The 16,998-nt window shown below is 37.0% G+C and overlaps 1 protein-coding gene across 1 annotated transcript; it reads left to right on the plus strand.

Moving 5' to 3' along the window:
* The first annotated feature begins 225 nt into the window (after nucleotides 1–225).
* On the plus strand, nucleotides 226–16,633 carry LOC121265557 (obg-like ATPase 1). The gene is made up of 12 exons (XM_041169220.1): nucleotides 226–517; nucleotides 926–1,093; nucleotides 2,651–2,774; nucleotides 3,661–3,752; nucleotides 10,746–10,844; nucleotides 11,811–11,924; nucleotides 13,429–13,493; nucleotides 14,091–14,207; nucleotides 15,131–15,206; nucleotides 15,475–15,567; nucleotides 16,072–16,122; nucleotides 16,311–16,633. The coding sequence occupies exons 1-12, from the start codon at nucleotides 431–433 to the stop codon at nucleotides 16,407–16,409; spliced, it is 1,185 nt and encodes a 394-aa protein (XP_041025154.1). The 5' UTR covers nucleotides 226–430; the 3' UTR covers nucleotides 16,410–16,633.
* The last annotated feature ends 365 nt before the right edge of the window (nucleotides 16,634–16,998 follow it).

Raw genomic sequence — 16,998 nt, forward strand, 5'->3', positions numbered from 1 at the left:
AGTAATACAATTTTTTCAAATTTTAAAATAAAAATTATATTAAAAAATTATATTCGAATAATATTTTAAATTTATAATACTTTTATTCAACTTTTTCTATATACTTTTTCAAAATTAGATTATATGGAGTATAAATTAAAGTTTTTGAGAGTTTAGACTGTGAAGTAAAAAAAAGCGATAATTTTTGGGGGAAAAATGCAATTCCAATAAAATAATCGACCAAATAAAAGGTATTGCAAAAAAAAAAAAAAAAAAAAAAAAGAGAGAGAGAATGGAATACGATAGGGTTTAGAGCTAGCCATGCGTTCGGCTGACGCGAGGACTTGACTAGGGTTAGAGTACAAGTGCTGCAGGCATACTCAGGCACCACCTCGCCCGCTGTCGCTTACTACAAAATCCTAGAAATCTCCATTTTTCTCTCTGTGAAACAATGCCGCCCAAAGCTTCGAAGTCTAAGGAAGCACCAGTAGAGAGGCCCATCCTTGGCCGATTCTCATCTCACCTCAAGATTGGAATTGTAAGCTTCTTCTTCTTTTTTTCACGTCTTCTTTCCATTTCGAAATTAATTGTTTAGTTCTCTCTGTTTGGTCTCCTTGAAAACACTGAAAAGGGAGAAAAACAGAAGAAATGAATCTCTTGATTTTAGACTTTCATCCGTACCCTGTTAACTTTCATCCTTGGTCTTTTTAGAACTGGAATTCAGTTGCATTCCACTTCTGCTGGTCTTTGAGCCCTTCATCACATGTTTCTTCGTGTATATCTGCCCCTTCTGGTTTCATATCCGATCATAGTATGCTGAAATGTCCCTGCAAGTTCGCGTTTTTATTGAATTATAGATTTTGTTGGAATGTAAATCATTGCAACTCTGAGTAATCTACAACTTAGAATTTGTTGATGGGGCCTTGAAATTTTGTTTTCTTTTTAGGTTGGATTACCTAATGTTGGAAAATCGACCCTGTTCAACACACTTACAAAGCTCTCAATACCTGCGGAAAACTTCCCTTTCTGTACTATTGAGCCAAATGAGGCGCGGGTATACATCCCGGATGAGCGTTTTGAATGGCTTTGCCAATTGTATAAGCCGAAAAGCGAGGTTTGTGACTTAGCCTCTTGCTCATACTTTATGGAGATGCTCATATGCAACTGTGGGAGACGTCTTTGGTATTTTTTTTATTCCTAATAAAAGCTACAGATACTGCCAGCTCTTTTCATGTAAATAGCAACTGTGGGAGGTGTGTTTTGGTATATTTTTTTTGTTCCTATTGAAAGCTGTATGTACTGCCAGATTTTTCTCCTGGCATAGGAACATCTAGCTTATGCTGTCACGAGTGGCTTTGTGAGGCGTTTTTGCCAAAATCTATTATCTACAACTCCATGAAATTTTTTTAGTATTATGCATCATGTTTAATATATCTGCCTCGAGTTATATTGAGCTTAGCCCCAGTATTTATATATCTGTGTTGGTCTTGTTGATGCTGCATGCTCTTTATTTGAGATTTAAACTCCTATTTCTTGTGACTGTCCTAAATGATGACGATGGTGACAAGAACAGTCCAGAATAAAGAAGCAGTTCTCTTTGCTTTCTCTGAACCCAGGATATATAGATTTCTAATTTGGTGTTTCTCTTTTATATATGCTGTGTACTTAGGCTTGGCGTTTTGCATTCTTCAGTAAATTTTTTTATTAATTATCACAAAAGTAAATACTGCATAGAATGTATTGATGGGAAGAGTACTACAATTACTTAGTGAAGGAACTGAAAACCGTTAGTGAAGAATGTTTGCTGATTTTTTCGATTCCTTGTATGCTATGTAATTCGGTAGTGTGACAAAGGATAGGATGATTTGGAATCCTGGTGGGAGTAATAGGTTTTCGGTGTGATCCTATTACAAGGCTCTCTTGGGATTCTCTAATGATCATTGTTTCCCTTTGAAGGCTATTTGGAAGTGTAAGGTCCCTCCAAAGTTTGCTTTCTTTGTATGGACTGCTTCTCTTGGGAGATTGCTCACTACTCTGATAATTTGAGGAAACGTGGTCTCATCATTATGGATTGGGGTTTCTTGTGTAAGGAAAATGGGGAATCTGTGGATCATCTTTTGTTACATTGGGAGGTGGCTCGGTTCTTGTGGAATGATATATTTAACCGGACTGGTGTGGCTTGGGTTATGCCTAGGAGAGTTAAGGATGTTCTTAGGTGCTGGGAAGGAATTAGGGGAAATGCTCACATTGTTGCTGTGTGGAAAATGATTCCCCTCTGCATTATGTGGTGTTTGTGGATGGAGACAAATAAGAGGTGTTTTGAAGATCAGGAACGTTCCTTGGATGAGCTGAAGAGTTTCTTTTATAATACTTTATTTTCTTGGGCTTCGGTCATTAGTTGTAATCAGGACAGTTTTCATTATCTGTTTATATCGCTCACTAGTGCTGAATGGTACTTAGGCATTTTCTGTGTATACTTCCTGTGTTATCAAGCTATGCCTATTTCTATCAATAAAATTTTACTTTTACTTACAAAAGAAAAAAAGAAACCTGATTCTGGACTATATATATATATATATATATAGATATATATATACTTTTTCGTGCAGTTTTGTCCACAAAAATGGAGCTTGTACTTCTTACGTCTTATTCAAGTTATTTTCATGTTCAGGTTTCAGCATTTTTAGAAATCCACGATATAGCTGGATTGGTGAGAGGTGCTCATGAAGGACAAGGGTTGGGCAATAGTTTCTTATCTCATATACGTGCAGTTGATGGAATCTTCCATGTTTTACGTAAGAAGCTTATATTTTTAGTGGTACATATATGAATGCTGACTCTATTTGTGTGGGCGTGGGTGAGTGTGTGATGAAGTAATTCACTAGCTCAAATGAGAGAAGAAGAACAAGATAATGAATACTATAGATAAGAAATATTCATGGGTTGCAAGCATAGAAATGTGTTTTTACTTGGTATTTAACTTGGCATATAGTTCAGCCTATAGTCTTGCGTGTAGTGTAGTTACCTGATTAGAGCAATTTTCTTTATTGTTCGTACTCCTTTGTGAGATCTATGGTGACAAAAGGGCTTTGCTCAACTAACAAGATTGAGCTCAACAAGTCTAATCCATGCTTGAGTTCAAGCCCAGTCCTGGCACAATTATATAAATATAAATATAAATATTAGAGAAAATCTTTGTTATAATAAAATGATTGCTATTTATATTAAAGCATAGTTAAATAAGTATAAATAGGTTTGTGAGTCTACAAGAAAGCTTATCTAACATTGAGCTTGGCTCGATTAGTAAATGAGTTGAGTTAGTAGTATGGTTGAGGTCAAGAGGTTTGATACATTTTTGTTCTTGGTGAACCTGTATGTTCTGGCCTCATCAGATGGTAAGCGGAGCAAAGTGTAGTCAATAAGTTTTCCTATCTATATTGAGTGGTACCATTGATTTTTTATTTGCATGTTGTTGCAATAATACTGGAATTTAGTTGGAATATCAATTTTGCGAATATGTGTATTTTTTAGCTTTTATATTTTGATTTTCATGTAGCTAGTAACTTATAATTTTTTTTTTTTTTAATTTTTTGATAAGTTAGTAACTTGTAAAAAATATTTCTTGTATATAGTGTAATTGAACAATCAATATTACCTTATCACTTTTTTCTTTTCCCCTAGGTGCCTTTGAAGATCCTGATATTATCCACGTAGATGACTCTATAGATCCTGTGAGGGATCTAGAGGTTATTAGTGCAGAATTGCGGCTAAAGGTATGCTAATATTTTTTGAGGTTTTGACACGTTCTATTAACTTGAGTTTGGTATCTATAGGTGCCACCTCCATAATTCTTGTTAAATGTTTTTGATAAGTGATTGTTGTCAAATGCTTGTAAAGATGTTTCGATTATGGAGGGTTGATTAGAGTCTTATTAATTGTTGCAGCCCATAGCTGATCGTTTTATTATTTGGTCAGCTTTATTATGGTATTATGTAGATATGGCTAATCCCTCCATTGATTGAATTTTCATGATTTGTGTTGCAATGAAAATATGAAAAAAATTCATGGAAGGCTAAAGTTGGTGTCCTCAAGACATTTATATGGTGAGAGAAGGAGAAAGAGACATGGGATGGAAAGGATATGAGTGGGTGATTGGTGTCCTATGAATGCTTAAACAATGGCGTGTTTGAGAGAGAGATGAGACAAAGGGAGAGAGGAACACATTCCAAATCCACTAAATGATTTCCTTTTGTTTCATGCAATTATTTGTTAAAAGAAAATGTCAGAAACTACCCGATTATTCCATATCCCACCGTTATCCCATTCTACTGATGTGATAGTCTCTAGAAGTCCTTCTATTAAGATTGTTAAAAAAAACTATTAAAAATCCAGAGGTTTCTAAACATTGCCATGTTAACAGAGTGAGATTTTCTCTTGCATACTTCCCATATACTTGGGCTATGCCTATTTACCCGATTCAATAAAAATTCTTATTACTTATAAAAAAAATGAATTACACAAGATTAACTATAATATGTGCTTGGTAGATTAACGATAATGGTCATGGGGCAATGGAACAGCATTAGATGGAGCCAGTGACCACACAGACTCCGTCGCCAGGAACAGACGATCTGGTGGGTGGGCCTCTAGTCGACGGCTTGCTGGAGATGACGCCGCCGAAGGAGGTAGAAGCCGAGAATGCTCATTTTGGCTGTGAGAGGGGGTCTCGGGATGAGGAAGAAGACTAGAATGAGCTGGCAACCTTGTCTATCGGAATGGGAAGTCCCATTGTTGATCTATTTGCACGGGAACCTCAAATGGAAAAGGAGACACAGATGAAGGGCAGTTTTGAGACTTGGGGAGCTCAGGACACCCAAACAGAGGAGGGCACCTTGGTAATATTCACACCCAGAGTTTCTGACCATGGTAATAAGGGGGTGGAGGTAGTAGATGGTATCGATATTGAAGTGGAAGATCACTGGGATGAGCCCATCCCCTTGAATTCAATGCTCCCGCTGAAAGACCGGACTCTAGCCTCAGATTGGGTTCTACTTAAAGCCAAGGAGATTCAACGGTGTGTAGGACCACCATGTACTGGTTTTGAAGATCAATTTCTGGCCCTACTTGCTGTGTTGAAACTGGACAGTCAACTCCAGCCATGAAATGCCACTCAGCCAAGAAAAGGGAAAGGGAATTAGAGCGACTTACCTGCTCGGTAAACTACAAAGGAAGTGCAAGTCATGGCGGGACAAAGGGTAGGGCAAAGTCGGTGGTTTTATGAAACTCAAAATAGTCTTGTGGAATGTTAGGGGGCTGAACGAGCTAGAGAAGCGTACCAAAATAAAAAATCAGCTTCGTGGTTGGAAAGTGGATGTATATGTTTACAAGAGACAAAAATGGAACTCATCTCGCTCGCTATAATACGGAGCTTGTGGAATTGTTGTCATGTGGGATGGTCGTATTTGCCATCTAAGGGGGCTTTTAGAGGTATATTGGTGGTGTGGGATAAACGGGTGGTGGAAAAGACAGATGAGTGTGTGGGGGAATATACAGTGGCTATTTCTTTCAAGAATGTGGAAGATAACTTTCAATGGTCTTTTGCCGGTGTTTATGGTCTTAACTCTAATATTGCAAGAAGAGGCTTGTGGGATGAATTGGCAGCTCTTTGTAGCTTATGGAGCCTTCCTTGGTGCATTGGGGGAGATTTTAACGTTACATGCTTCCCAAGCGAATGAGTAGGAGGTCCTAGCTGTAGTTCAATAATGACATATTTTTCTGATTTTATTTACTAGCAAGATCTTCTGGACATCCCTTTAGTTGGTGGAACCTTCACATGGTCCAGTAATAGAGAACATCCAGCTTGGTCAAGACTTGGTAGATTCCTCATTTCGCCCGACTAGGAAGCACACTTTCCGGATCTCATTCAGAAAAAACTTCCAAGGTTATGCTCGGACCACTTTCCCATTCTCATTGACCCTGGAGGTATCCAGGGAGGTAAAAAATATTAAGTTTGAGAACATGTGGTTGAAATCTGAAGGATTTGTTGAGAGAGTTAGACAATGGTGGTCATCCTATCATATACAGGGCAATCCTAGTTACGTGCTGGCATATAAGCTCAAGGCTCTCAAGGAGGACTTGAAGAAGTGGAATGAGCAGATTTTTGGGATTGTGGAACACCGAAAAAGAGCCTCCTCGATGAATTACAGGGTTTGGAGGATGTGGAGGAGGAGAGGGGTCTCTAAGAAGAAGAAAAGACTCACAAAAAGCAAGTGACCTCGAATATTGAAAGCATGGCATTAATGGGAGAGATTTCTTGGAGATAGAAATCGAGGGCTCTCTTGCTAAAAGAAGGGGATAAATGTACCAAGTTCTTCCATCGCATGGCTAATTCACATAGAAGACACAATGACATTGAGTCATTATTAGTAGATGGGTGGATTACTTCGAACTCGTATGAGATTACGGACCATGTTACTAACTTCTATGAACAATTACTATCAGAGTAGATTTCTTGGAGACCATGTCTAGATGGCCTCGTTTTTTAGTCGATTGATCATCAAGAAGCAAGTTAGCTAGAAAGGCCATTTGAGGAGGTGGAGATTTGCAAGGTAGTGCGAAGTATGGCAAGTGATAAAGCTCCAGGCCCGGATGGGTTCACTATGGCTTTTTTTAAGGCATGTTGGGAAGTAGTTAAAGATGACCTCATGAGCTTCTTCCATGAGTTCCATGAACAAGGTAGTTTTGAAAAATGCCTCAATGCTACTTTCATTGCTCTTTTTCCAAATAACTCGAGAGTGGTGGAGCTTAAGGATTTTCGTCCGATAAGCTTGGTGAGCGGATTGTACAAAATCCTTTCGAAAGTATTGGCTAATCGATTAAGTACGGTATTGGAGAAGATCATTTCCAAGCCCCAAAATGCCTTCATACGAGGTCTACAAATTCTTGACTCTGTTCTCATTGTCAATGAATGTTTGGATAGTCGCCTTAAGTCAAGAGCTTCAGGGTACTATGCAAACTTGACATGGAGAAGGCTTATGATCGAGTAAATTGGAATTTTTTGCTACATATGCTTGATAGGTGTGGCCTCGGAGCGAGATGGTGCTCTTGGATCAAATTTTGTATATCCACTGTACGGTTCTCCATTTTGGTGAATGGTACTTCAATGGGCTTTTTCGGTAGCTCAAGGGGACTGAGGCAAGGTGTTCCCCTATCTCTATTATTGTTTGTTTTCATTATGGAAGCTTTTACTAAAATGATCGCAGGTCTCGTAGAAGGTGGATACTTATCTGGCTTTGTAGTAGGGGATGCAAGCTTCGGCACATTGGAGATGACCCACCTCTTATTTGCATATGATACTCTTATATTCTGTGGTGATAATCACAATCATATTCAAGCTTTGTGAGCTTTACTATTTTGCTTTGAAACGGCATCGAGATTGAAAGTGAATCTTGCCAAGTCAGAATTAGTTCCAATTGGTAATGTTCCCAGAGTTTTGAGCTATGCCAATATTATGGGGTGCAAAGTCTCCACCTTGCCAATGAAGTATCTTAGTCCTTCCCTTGGGCGCTTCCTTTAAGTCGCAATCTATCTGGGACGGGGTGTTGGAAAAAATGGAGTGAAAACTGGCAAGTTGGAAGTGGATTTATTTGTCCAAAGGTGGTAGAGTTACGATGATAAAAAGTACTCTTTCCAACTTGCCTACTTATTTTTTATCTCTATTTCCAATACCATGCAAGGTGGCTCATCAGCTAGAGAAGTTGCAACGAGATTTCCTATGGGGGGAATAGATGAGGAATTCAAGTTTCACTTGGTGAATTGGGATACGATTTGTACCCCAATACGTGAAGGCGGGCTGGGAATTCAAAACTTGTTGGTTTTCAATAAAGCTTTATTGGGTAAATGGTTGTGGAGATACCACAATGAAAGAGGAGTGTTGTGGAGAGACATCATTGATTTAAAATATGGTCGATCATGGGGAGGATGGTGCTTGAATGAGGTGACTGAATCACATGGGGTGGGGCTTTGGAAAAACATAAGAAGAGGTTGGACCAACTTTCATCGATATACACGATTTGCAATTGGGGATGGTTCCAAAATTAAATTTTGGAATGACCTTTGGTGTGGAGACCGAAATCTTAAGGAAGCCTACCCAATACGGCATTGCACGACAACAGGAGGCTTCAGTCTTAGAACTCATGGATCTATCTAGTGGTTATCCTCAATGGAATATATCACTTTCATTAGAGCTGCCCAAGATTGGGAAATTGACACATTTACAGATTTCTTCAATCTTGTGTATAACTATAAAGTAAATGGAGGCGTTGATACGATGTTGTGGTCACCGTCCAAGAAGGGGAGATTTACTATTCGAGCATACTATTAAGTCCCTAAGGACACAATCTACAAGAGTATTCCCATGGAAGAACACATGGAAGACTAAGCCTCCTCTAAAAGCTTCTTTTTTTGTATGGACAGCTTCACTAGTGAAGATTCTCACCTGGGATAATCTAAGGAAACTCCGACTCATTGTATTGGATTGATGTTGTATGTGCAAGAAAAGTGGGGAGTCTGTGGATCACTTATTATTGCATTGTGACGTGGCTAGGAATTTGTGGAATGATATCTTTGCTAGAGCAGGGCTCCATTGGGTGATGTCACGAAGGGTTGTTGAATTTTTGGCCAGTTGGCAAGGCCTCTGGGGCACCTCTCAAATTGCAGCTATGTGAAAGATGATACCAATATGTCTATGGTGTTGCATCTGGATAGAGGAATGGTCGCAGCATTGAGGATCATGAAAGGACAATGGACGAGCTTAGAACTTTTTTTCTTCAAACTTTATTCCATTGGTCGATTGTAATAGACTTTAATGGCATGAACATACATGATTTCCTTGTATCTTTAGACACCCATGCATAGGTGTTGCTCTTGTATATGTCCCATATACTTGGCTTCACCTTTTTCAATAAAATTCATATTTACCGATAAAAAAAAATTATTTCAATTATCACACTTACAGGGGACAAGATAACTTAGTCTATGCTTCTCTTGCTAGCTATTTTTTAATCTTTGGGCCCTATCTGATGCATACAAATATAATGGTAATGGTTGGCCATGTTGACTTCTAATTTTTCTGGAGCAGTGGTGGTCTAGGACCTAGGGTACAATCAGATGACTTTTAAATTTTCAATAAGTTTTGCTCTATGTTACTGAATGGTTATAATTTATATCATCGTCAATGATTCTTATACATTTGGACTTATGGGAGGCATTATGACTTTGTTATTTGTAGAATTTAAAAGGTTTATGCAGTCCAAAATCCCTAACTGATTTTTTTTGTTCGTATGGTTAGCACTACAAAATTTATGAATTTTAAGAAAGAATTGCACTCTTAGACGGTGTGTAAGGTACTCAATGGAATCTTTTTTATGGCTGTATGAGTAGAAGGTTCTTACTAGCATATATACCTATAAAAAAGTTCGTTGCTAACATGTACCACATCATGCACAGGTTCAAATATATAAAATCCCTTCTCATCTCTGTACCACTTCAACCAAATTCAAAAGCTATTGTTAGCAACCATCCATACATAAAGGGATTTGTTATAGAGGCTTTTAATTCTATCACCTTCTTCTCGCAGTCTTGAAAATTGTGAGCATTGCTTTCCCACCAGATACACAAGGTTAAGCACAAGAAGGCCATCCTCTAGATTGCTAAATTGCCATGACTTTCCAATGGACTTCTGCAACACTATTCCGTTTGTATGACATGCCTTTCTCTAGGTATCCAAAGTTGAAATCTTCTCCAAGGCTATCAACCATACAAAAATGCTATCCTTGAAAGTATATTAGATCTCCTTATATGCTTCAAAGGAAAAAGAAGGGCCAATGGGGGTGAAACATGTGATATATAGATCTGACCTCGAAAGTCCATCTTTTGGAGAGGATCCAACAAATTTTATCATTGCCACCTTCTTCAGCCCATGGGAATACAATAGAGTAAGGAACAAAGGTGACATTGATTTAGTAAAGCTGACATTCTGCTGTGAAGTGTTATCGGAGGGTTGTAAATGATATGCACACCGAAGCCTCCTTAAGACAAGATATACTAAAATAATTTTTTTTTATAAGTAACAAGATACGCAAAACAACTAGTCAAGAGATACAGCTTTGGGAATGTTGTCTTCAAAGGTTGATCCCACATCATACATCATGCCAAAATTTGATGTTGGACCCATCACCCACCCTGAATCCGACAAAAGGAGAGAAATCCTCCCACTCCTCCTAAAATTTTTCTTATTCATAAAAAAAAATATTTCCGCACCCAAATCTGGACACCCCTTAACGCCATTAGAACACGACCCTGTCCGCATGCTACTATATTTGGCATACACAACCAATCACCACAAGTCCTCCCCCCCTCTCCGTGGCATTACGCCCTAATCATTTCCCAAGAAGATTCTCTTAACATAAGCAAGTTTCTGACAACCAAACATCTTGAAGTCATCAGAATGCAGATCTTGAACTGTTAACCAGATAGAATTTAAATATGATCCCTGCAATTTGCGCTTTATGTTTAATTTCTTATTATGTCAGTGTTCTTGCTCCTAATTATGATTTTTATGTTCAATGGATATCTTTTCTCAATATCCTCGTAGTGTTGCTGTCAGTCTCTTTCTGAATTGTCTGCCATGTTTCTTGATTTGGAATAAAATGTATACATTGAGAGAAATGTCTGAACCTTGCTTCTTTTTCCTGAATTAACCATAGGATCTTGAGTTTATGGAAAAGAGGATAGAAGATCTTGAAAAGAGCATGAAGAGGAGCAATGACAAGCAGTTAAAAATAGAGCATGAGCTCTGTGACAAGGTTTGTGTTTTGATAGATTAAAATAGGTATCAATACTTGAATGTGCAACCTTTCTGTTTGTGTATTAGCAAGTGGTATATCTTGTATGCAAATGTTGAAGTAGCTGAAAAGGTTTCGATAGCACTCAGTCTTGCTTTTAACTCTTATTGGTCAGTGTCATCCACTGCTGTTGATGGTTTCTTTGCAGATTGAGTTCAAATAAATTTTCATGAGTAAGATAAAGGATGGTACCCATAAAGATAAAAGAGGATGATACCCCAGTACACAAGATGTATACATGAATCCAACTTAGATAATTAATTTTGTGTTTATTTATTTTACAGCTAGATGTATTCACTTGTAACCATTTACATTTACACATTTATCTCTCTTTGTAATCATCTATATATAAAATGTGATTGCATTACTTTCCAAAAAAGGTCATGGTTCAACTATGTTGACATGAATGGATAGCATTCTGAAAAGTAAAAAAAAGTGGGTGTGGTCATTTGGAGACTCTCAAGTGCTTGATCACTTGAGACCAAGGGAATTAGAACATTAAATGAACCACTAGTATCTGAGAGGATGCTAATTAAGCTTTCTGTTAAAGCATGAAATTTGATTTCTACGAGCATCTTTTTTTGGAGTAATTATTAGATACTCCCAGATTACAAACACGTGGTACTTCTTCCCTATCATAGGATGCCATGTCAATTAAAATTGATGCTTATATAAAAAAATTTAATTGCATGGCATTTGATGGGATGGGAGTACCACATCATCTCTACCCCTGAAGTACCTAATAATTTCCCCCCTTTTTTAACATTTTTTTGTATTATACTCTTAAGATTTTCTAGAGGCTTTAATTTCTGTAGTAATCAAGCATGCCTGTATTCTCCAAGTTTATTTGCACATAGTTGGTGTTATAGAATCTTGAATTCGTTCTATATGGTGTATGTCACAAAACGGTGGCGTTCATTTCTACAGGTCAAGGCATGGCTCGAGGACGGAAAAGATGTCCGTCTTGGGGACTGGAAAGCTGCTGATATTGAGATTTTAAATACTTTTCAATTGCTTACTGCGAAGCCTGTTGTTTACTTGGTGAGTTGTGATCTTCATAATAATAGGATAATCTTTGATGGTCCTGGGTTAAGTAGCTGTGTTGGTTTCTTAATGTCTCAAAATTTTTTTATTTTTTTGCACCTAGGCCTTGGCTCAGTAAACTTAGGTTCAAGTCTTAGGCCCTCACCCTGCTCTAAAAAAAATCTAGCTGATTTTCCAATGGCTCTTTTGATAATCAGTTTTGCTTAGTTTTGGCTTTGAGGGAAAAATATGACTAGAAAATCATGGACTAGTCATGCGAATAGAAGCCTAAATGATCTCCCTACCCACCATAAACAAGGCATTGAGGGTGAGGCCATGGATTCGATTCCGTTCAGTTGTATGAATTGTATGTATCCATAGAAAAATGTTTAGAGATAAAAAAAATCTTATCCATAGAAAAACAGTTGATATTATTTGAAGTTCTTACATTATTTTTTGGAATAAAGGAAAGCTAGGTGAATATGTGGCATACTTCTTCCCTAGCAGCAGATGAAATAACTCTTTTTTTTAGAAGTAAAAGATGAAATAACTGACGTTCTTGTGCATTTTTTTGTTGTTGGGGGGGGGGGGTTGCCAGGTTCTTGATTCCTTGTACCATCCTCTACACCAATGGCATAAAGCTGCTAGAAACTTAAAATTCTTACTTACTAAAAATTTACTAGAAACTAGAGGCGATACACACCTCAACCCAAATAAAGTAACCTTGGTCCACCACAAGTCTGTCTTTGTGTGCCTATAAAGTTTGTCTAGTAAGTTGATTTTCTTTATATGTTCGAGTCTCTACTTTCAACACAATCTGGGCTCCAGATTCCCTATAATTTTTTTGTGGCTGCAAATTGCTTATATATATATATATATATATATATATATATATATATAGTAATTTCAAACTATGTTCGCTAGCCATCAATTATGTGTTTTTTACAAGGGGCACAGGTGGAACTTAGTCTATTTGCACATTTGTTGTTGAATATGATGGATTGTCTATTCATTAATGATGATCCATATTTGGGAAGGATTTTACAACTTTAAGGAGGCACGTGGTGGGAAAATTCATGTGGTTAATTTCAAATAAAAAGTAAAAGCTTGGATTGAGTGCTAATGAATATCAGGATATAGAAGTAAATTCAATAAGAGATCTTACTGATAAAAAAAAAAAAAATCATTAAGAAATCTCACACCAACTAGATAATTTCTTTTTCAAGTAAAAATATCGCAAATCAATGTTTCATGAATAGAACAGTGGCATTGTTTGCTTTTTAAAACTAAATTAGTAATTTCTCTCTAAATAAGGTTTTCCAAGGTGAAAAGATAGTTGCCTTGTAGCATCTCTTTTATCAGGCCAGCATTTACAATAGAAAAGCACTCTGTATTTTCTTAAGATTTAAAACATAGTAGAGAGATATTGTTGTGTATTATTTGTTGGGAATGAACTGAGCCATATTTAGTTTAGAAAATGAAAATCTTGTGTGATCATAATTATATCCTATTTTCTCTACAGGTTAACATGAATGAGAAAGATTACCAAAGAAAAAAGAACAAATTCTTGCCAAAGATTCATGCTTGGTATGTCCTGTGTTTTTATTAAGTTATATCTTGACTTTTTTAAGCTGATCTTTTTTATGGTCCCCCCCCCCCCCCCCCCCCCCCCCCCCCCCCCCCCCAGAGAGGACCACCTGGTTGTGCACATCTCTTTGTTACCCTTAAGATTTCTCACCAATAACTAGGCAATGTGTTCTCCTTTGTGTTTGTGCATGCACTTGTGGGGGTGTTTTTGCCTGTGTGCTTCTATCTGATACTCTCAAGATGTCTCATCATAACTTAACTTAGGTATTATGTTCTCTTCAAAAGATAAAAGTATGGTGTTTGTCTACTCTAATACTGCTATTTGGTGACATAAGTAACCCATTCAAAACATGGTTGGAATTAACCCAGCAAAATTGGTTAAGATATTCTGAATTAAAAAAATGTTGTAAATGTTGTCCATGGTTCTAATGGAGTTTTCAGCTTTCTTGCCCGCGAGGCATGGTCCTAATGGAGTCTTAAGCTTTAGCTTGCCCATGAAACCCATGTAATGAATGCCTTTTACCTTTTTATGTTCGTTTTCTTCAAGATTTGCTTTTTGTTGCAAGAAATGAGAGTAATAATTGCATTTATTATCAGGGTGCAGGAACACGGAGGTGAACCGATTATTCCTTTCAGCTGTGTGTTAGAGAGAAATCTTGCTGACTTGCCAGCAGATGAAGCAGCAAAATATTGTGAGGAGAACAACCTACAAAGGTTAGTCCAAACCTAGTAAGATGTATATCGATGAGGTACAGATGACTGCTAACATTTGATGTAAATGTTGGGAACAAAAATATGTGGTCTGTGTTTTCAAACTTAACATGAATTTGAGCCAGGTCATGTGCTGACTGACCATTGTAAACCTATTAGCATTTGATTACTTCTGCTATTATGCTGCTTATGTTTTAAAGGGACCCTGTACTTTTCTGCTAACTTCCCCATAAATTATTCAATTCTTTCTATTCCCTCATAACAAAGTTGAAGTAGGGCTATGCCTATTTTTTTCGTACTTAAGTGCATTCTCTTGTATACTTCATGTATACTTGGGCTTTGCTTATTTTCGTATTAATCAAATTTCTTTTACTTAAAAATAAATAATAAATAAATATTTTTTGAATTTGGTACCCGCACTACAACTTTGATTGCAGACTGTAAAGTCGAGTACCAAAGACAAGTCTTACTTTTGTAGTATTTTTTTATTAGTTTTTTTTTTTTTCCTATGAGAAATATAGGGGAGACTTGAGTATGAGAATGAAATTGGGCTCCAATATTAATGATGGTTATTTACAAGTGGAAGAGAAGGGACTCATTATGGTTACGTATTTTGAACTGATGCTTTTGATCTTAGTTTATAAAATCTTGAATTGGAAGTCTTCTCGTTTCCTGAGGTCAGTATCTAATATGCTTCACTGCCCTAAAGAAATCTCGGAATGGGTTTGAAATTATTGCAAGCGGCTGGAGTTTCAAAAATTTTCTCAGTTGTCTAAAACATTCTTGCCATATCAGGTTTTTCCTTCCAATTATTTGCTCATCATGTTTTGTCTTCAACTTTCCTGAAATAGTATTACTGGTCATGCAGCAGAGATAAATAGTAAATGCGTAGTCAACTGTGACAACTATGTTTTACTTTGCTACAGTGCCCTTCCAAAGATCATAAAGACGGGTTTTTCTGCAATCAATCTGATATACTTCTTCACAGCAGGAGCTGATGAGGTAATGTAACTTCCTTAATAAAAACAAAGTAGTTTTATTATCCTTTTCTTTTGTTTGCTGCTGTCTCTCTCCGTCCTCTAACAGTGACTTTATTTGTTGGAGTGTTTATTTCTCATCTGTCTTACTTTCAGTATCTGAAGTTATTGAACCAAAGAGTCTCCACCATCATCACCCATATTTATTGATTTGCACTTATTTGTTGTACTTTGTTTCTCATCATTGCTTCGAAGCATTAATGGTTGAATGTCCAAATAATGACATTTTGTAGGTGAAATGCTGGCAAATTAGACGACAGACAAAGGCTCCTCAAGCTGCAGGGACCATCCATACTGACTTTGAGAGAGGATTCATTTGTGCCGAGGTTGCCCCTTGGTCATATGTATTTATGTTGTCTTTATTTAATTATTGTTGGTTCTTTTCATTCTCTTCCAACAAGCTTCGAAAGTTGCTTTGGCATATTGACCATTGTTAACGCAGCCATGGACACTCTCTTCATTACTTTTCTGCCCCACCATTTGAGCCATCGTAGCTGAATACGATTACCTTGACCTCTTCCTATACTACCACTTTCATACCTCTTTCCGTGCTAAAATCAACATAAGATGTTACCCGACTTTTAGTATAATGTTGATGTTGAAATTTCATCAATCATGGTTTACTTTTACCATGCTATTAATTGCAAAAGGCATTACATGGGTTTCCTAGTTGTCAAAATACCTCTAAAAGCATAACTGGGAACAAAAACTTCTTATCGCTGTCCAAACATTTCCCGTTTTGATACATACTTTATTTTATTGTTCTATTTGTTGTTGATGTGTCTACTAGACCCTTAATATTTACTTGCATATAATGTGATAATATTTAGGTAATGAAATTTGATGATCTAAAGGAGCTTGGTAGCGAGTCAGCTGTGAAGGTATACACTTTAATCTTCAGATGTCAACATATATGGTTACGAATGTTTACATCCGCCTTGCCATTGCTACCCAATTCTACCACGTGGCATCATCGAGGGTGCTACGTGTGAGGTTCATCACTGAATTGCTTTGATCGTTTCGAGTTGGGAAACTAATGCGTACTGCAATTTTTTTATTATTCTTGCAGGCGGCCGGGAAATATAGACAGGAGGGAAAAACTTATGTGGTTCAGGATGCAGACGTAATATTTTTCAAATTCAATGTTTCCGGAGGTGGGAAAAAGTGAAATGATATATTTTTAGTTGGCCGTTAAATTACTCTGGTGAGTTGGATATTTTCTTGAGTTTATATTTATAAACTTTCTATCACCAAGAGGTGATAAAAAGAAGTAGAACTACTACTTGTATTCCTTGTTGCAGCTTGTGGAAGCACGTGTTTGTTAAACTAAAATCTAATGATCTCAATGATCTCAGTCCATAGAGAAATTTTTTCGATATTTATTTGAACCAAGTCGAATGTGTTTGATAATGGTTTTAGAGATATCTAAGGATTTGCATAAACAGATTTTGAGCATACTCTAATTATTAAGTATTTTATTTAAATCTTTGGTGATCTTCATTGCCGGATGCTTTGAACAAATGCTATAGCTGAACTTGAATTGAAGTGCGAGGTCTTCAAATATGAAAAATTAAAGAGTTAATTGCAAAACTAGTCCTTTGAGTTGTTCAATTTTTCTAACTTGTGACCTCAAATTTTCAACTTTTGCGAAATTAATACTCGAGTCTTCATGTTTTTGTAATTCAAGGCCTCCATCAATCTTCTATTTGAAAATTAATGATAAGGTTGCCATATGGTATTGGCATGTTACGTGTTAG

Source organism: Juglans microcarpa x Juglans regia, chromosome 5D (genome assembly GCF_004785595.1).
Source record: "Juglans microcarpa x Juglans regia isolate MS1-56 chromosome 5D, Jm3101_v1.0, whole genome shotgun sequence".
Lineage (NCBI taxonomy): Eukaryota > Viridiplantae > Streptophyta > Magnoliopsida > Fagales > Juglandaceae > Juglans > Juglans microcarpa x Juglans regia.

Bases quoted from the DNA above. Each gene is read 5' to 3' on its own strand.
- LOC121265557 (XM_041169220.1), top strand. From the start codon at position 431: ATGCCGCCCAAAGCTTCGAAGTCTAAGGAAGCACCAGTAGAGAGGCCC. The intron at 518-925 runs GTAAGCTTCTTC...TTTTCTTTTTAG, and splicing joins CTCACCTCAAGATTGGAATT to GTTGGATTACCTAATGTTGG. The intron at 10,845-11,810 runs GTTTGTGTTTTG...TCATTTCTACAG, and splicing joins AGCATGAGCTCTGTGACAAG to GTCAAGGCATGGCTCGAGGA.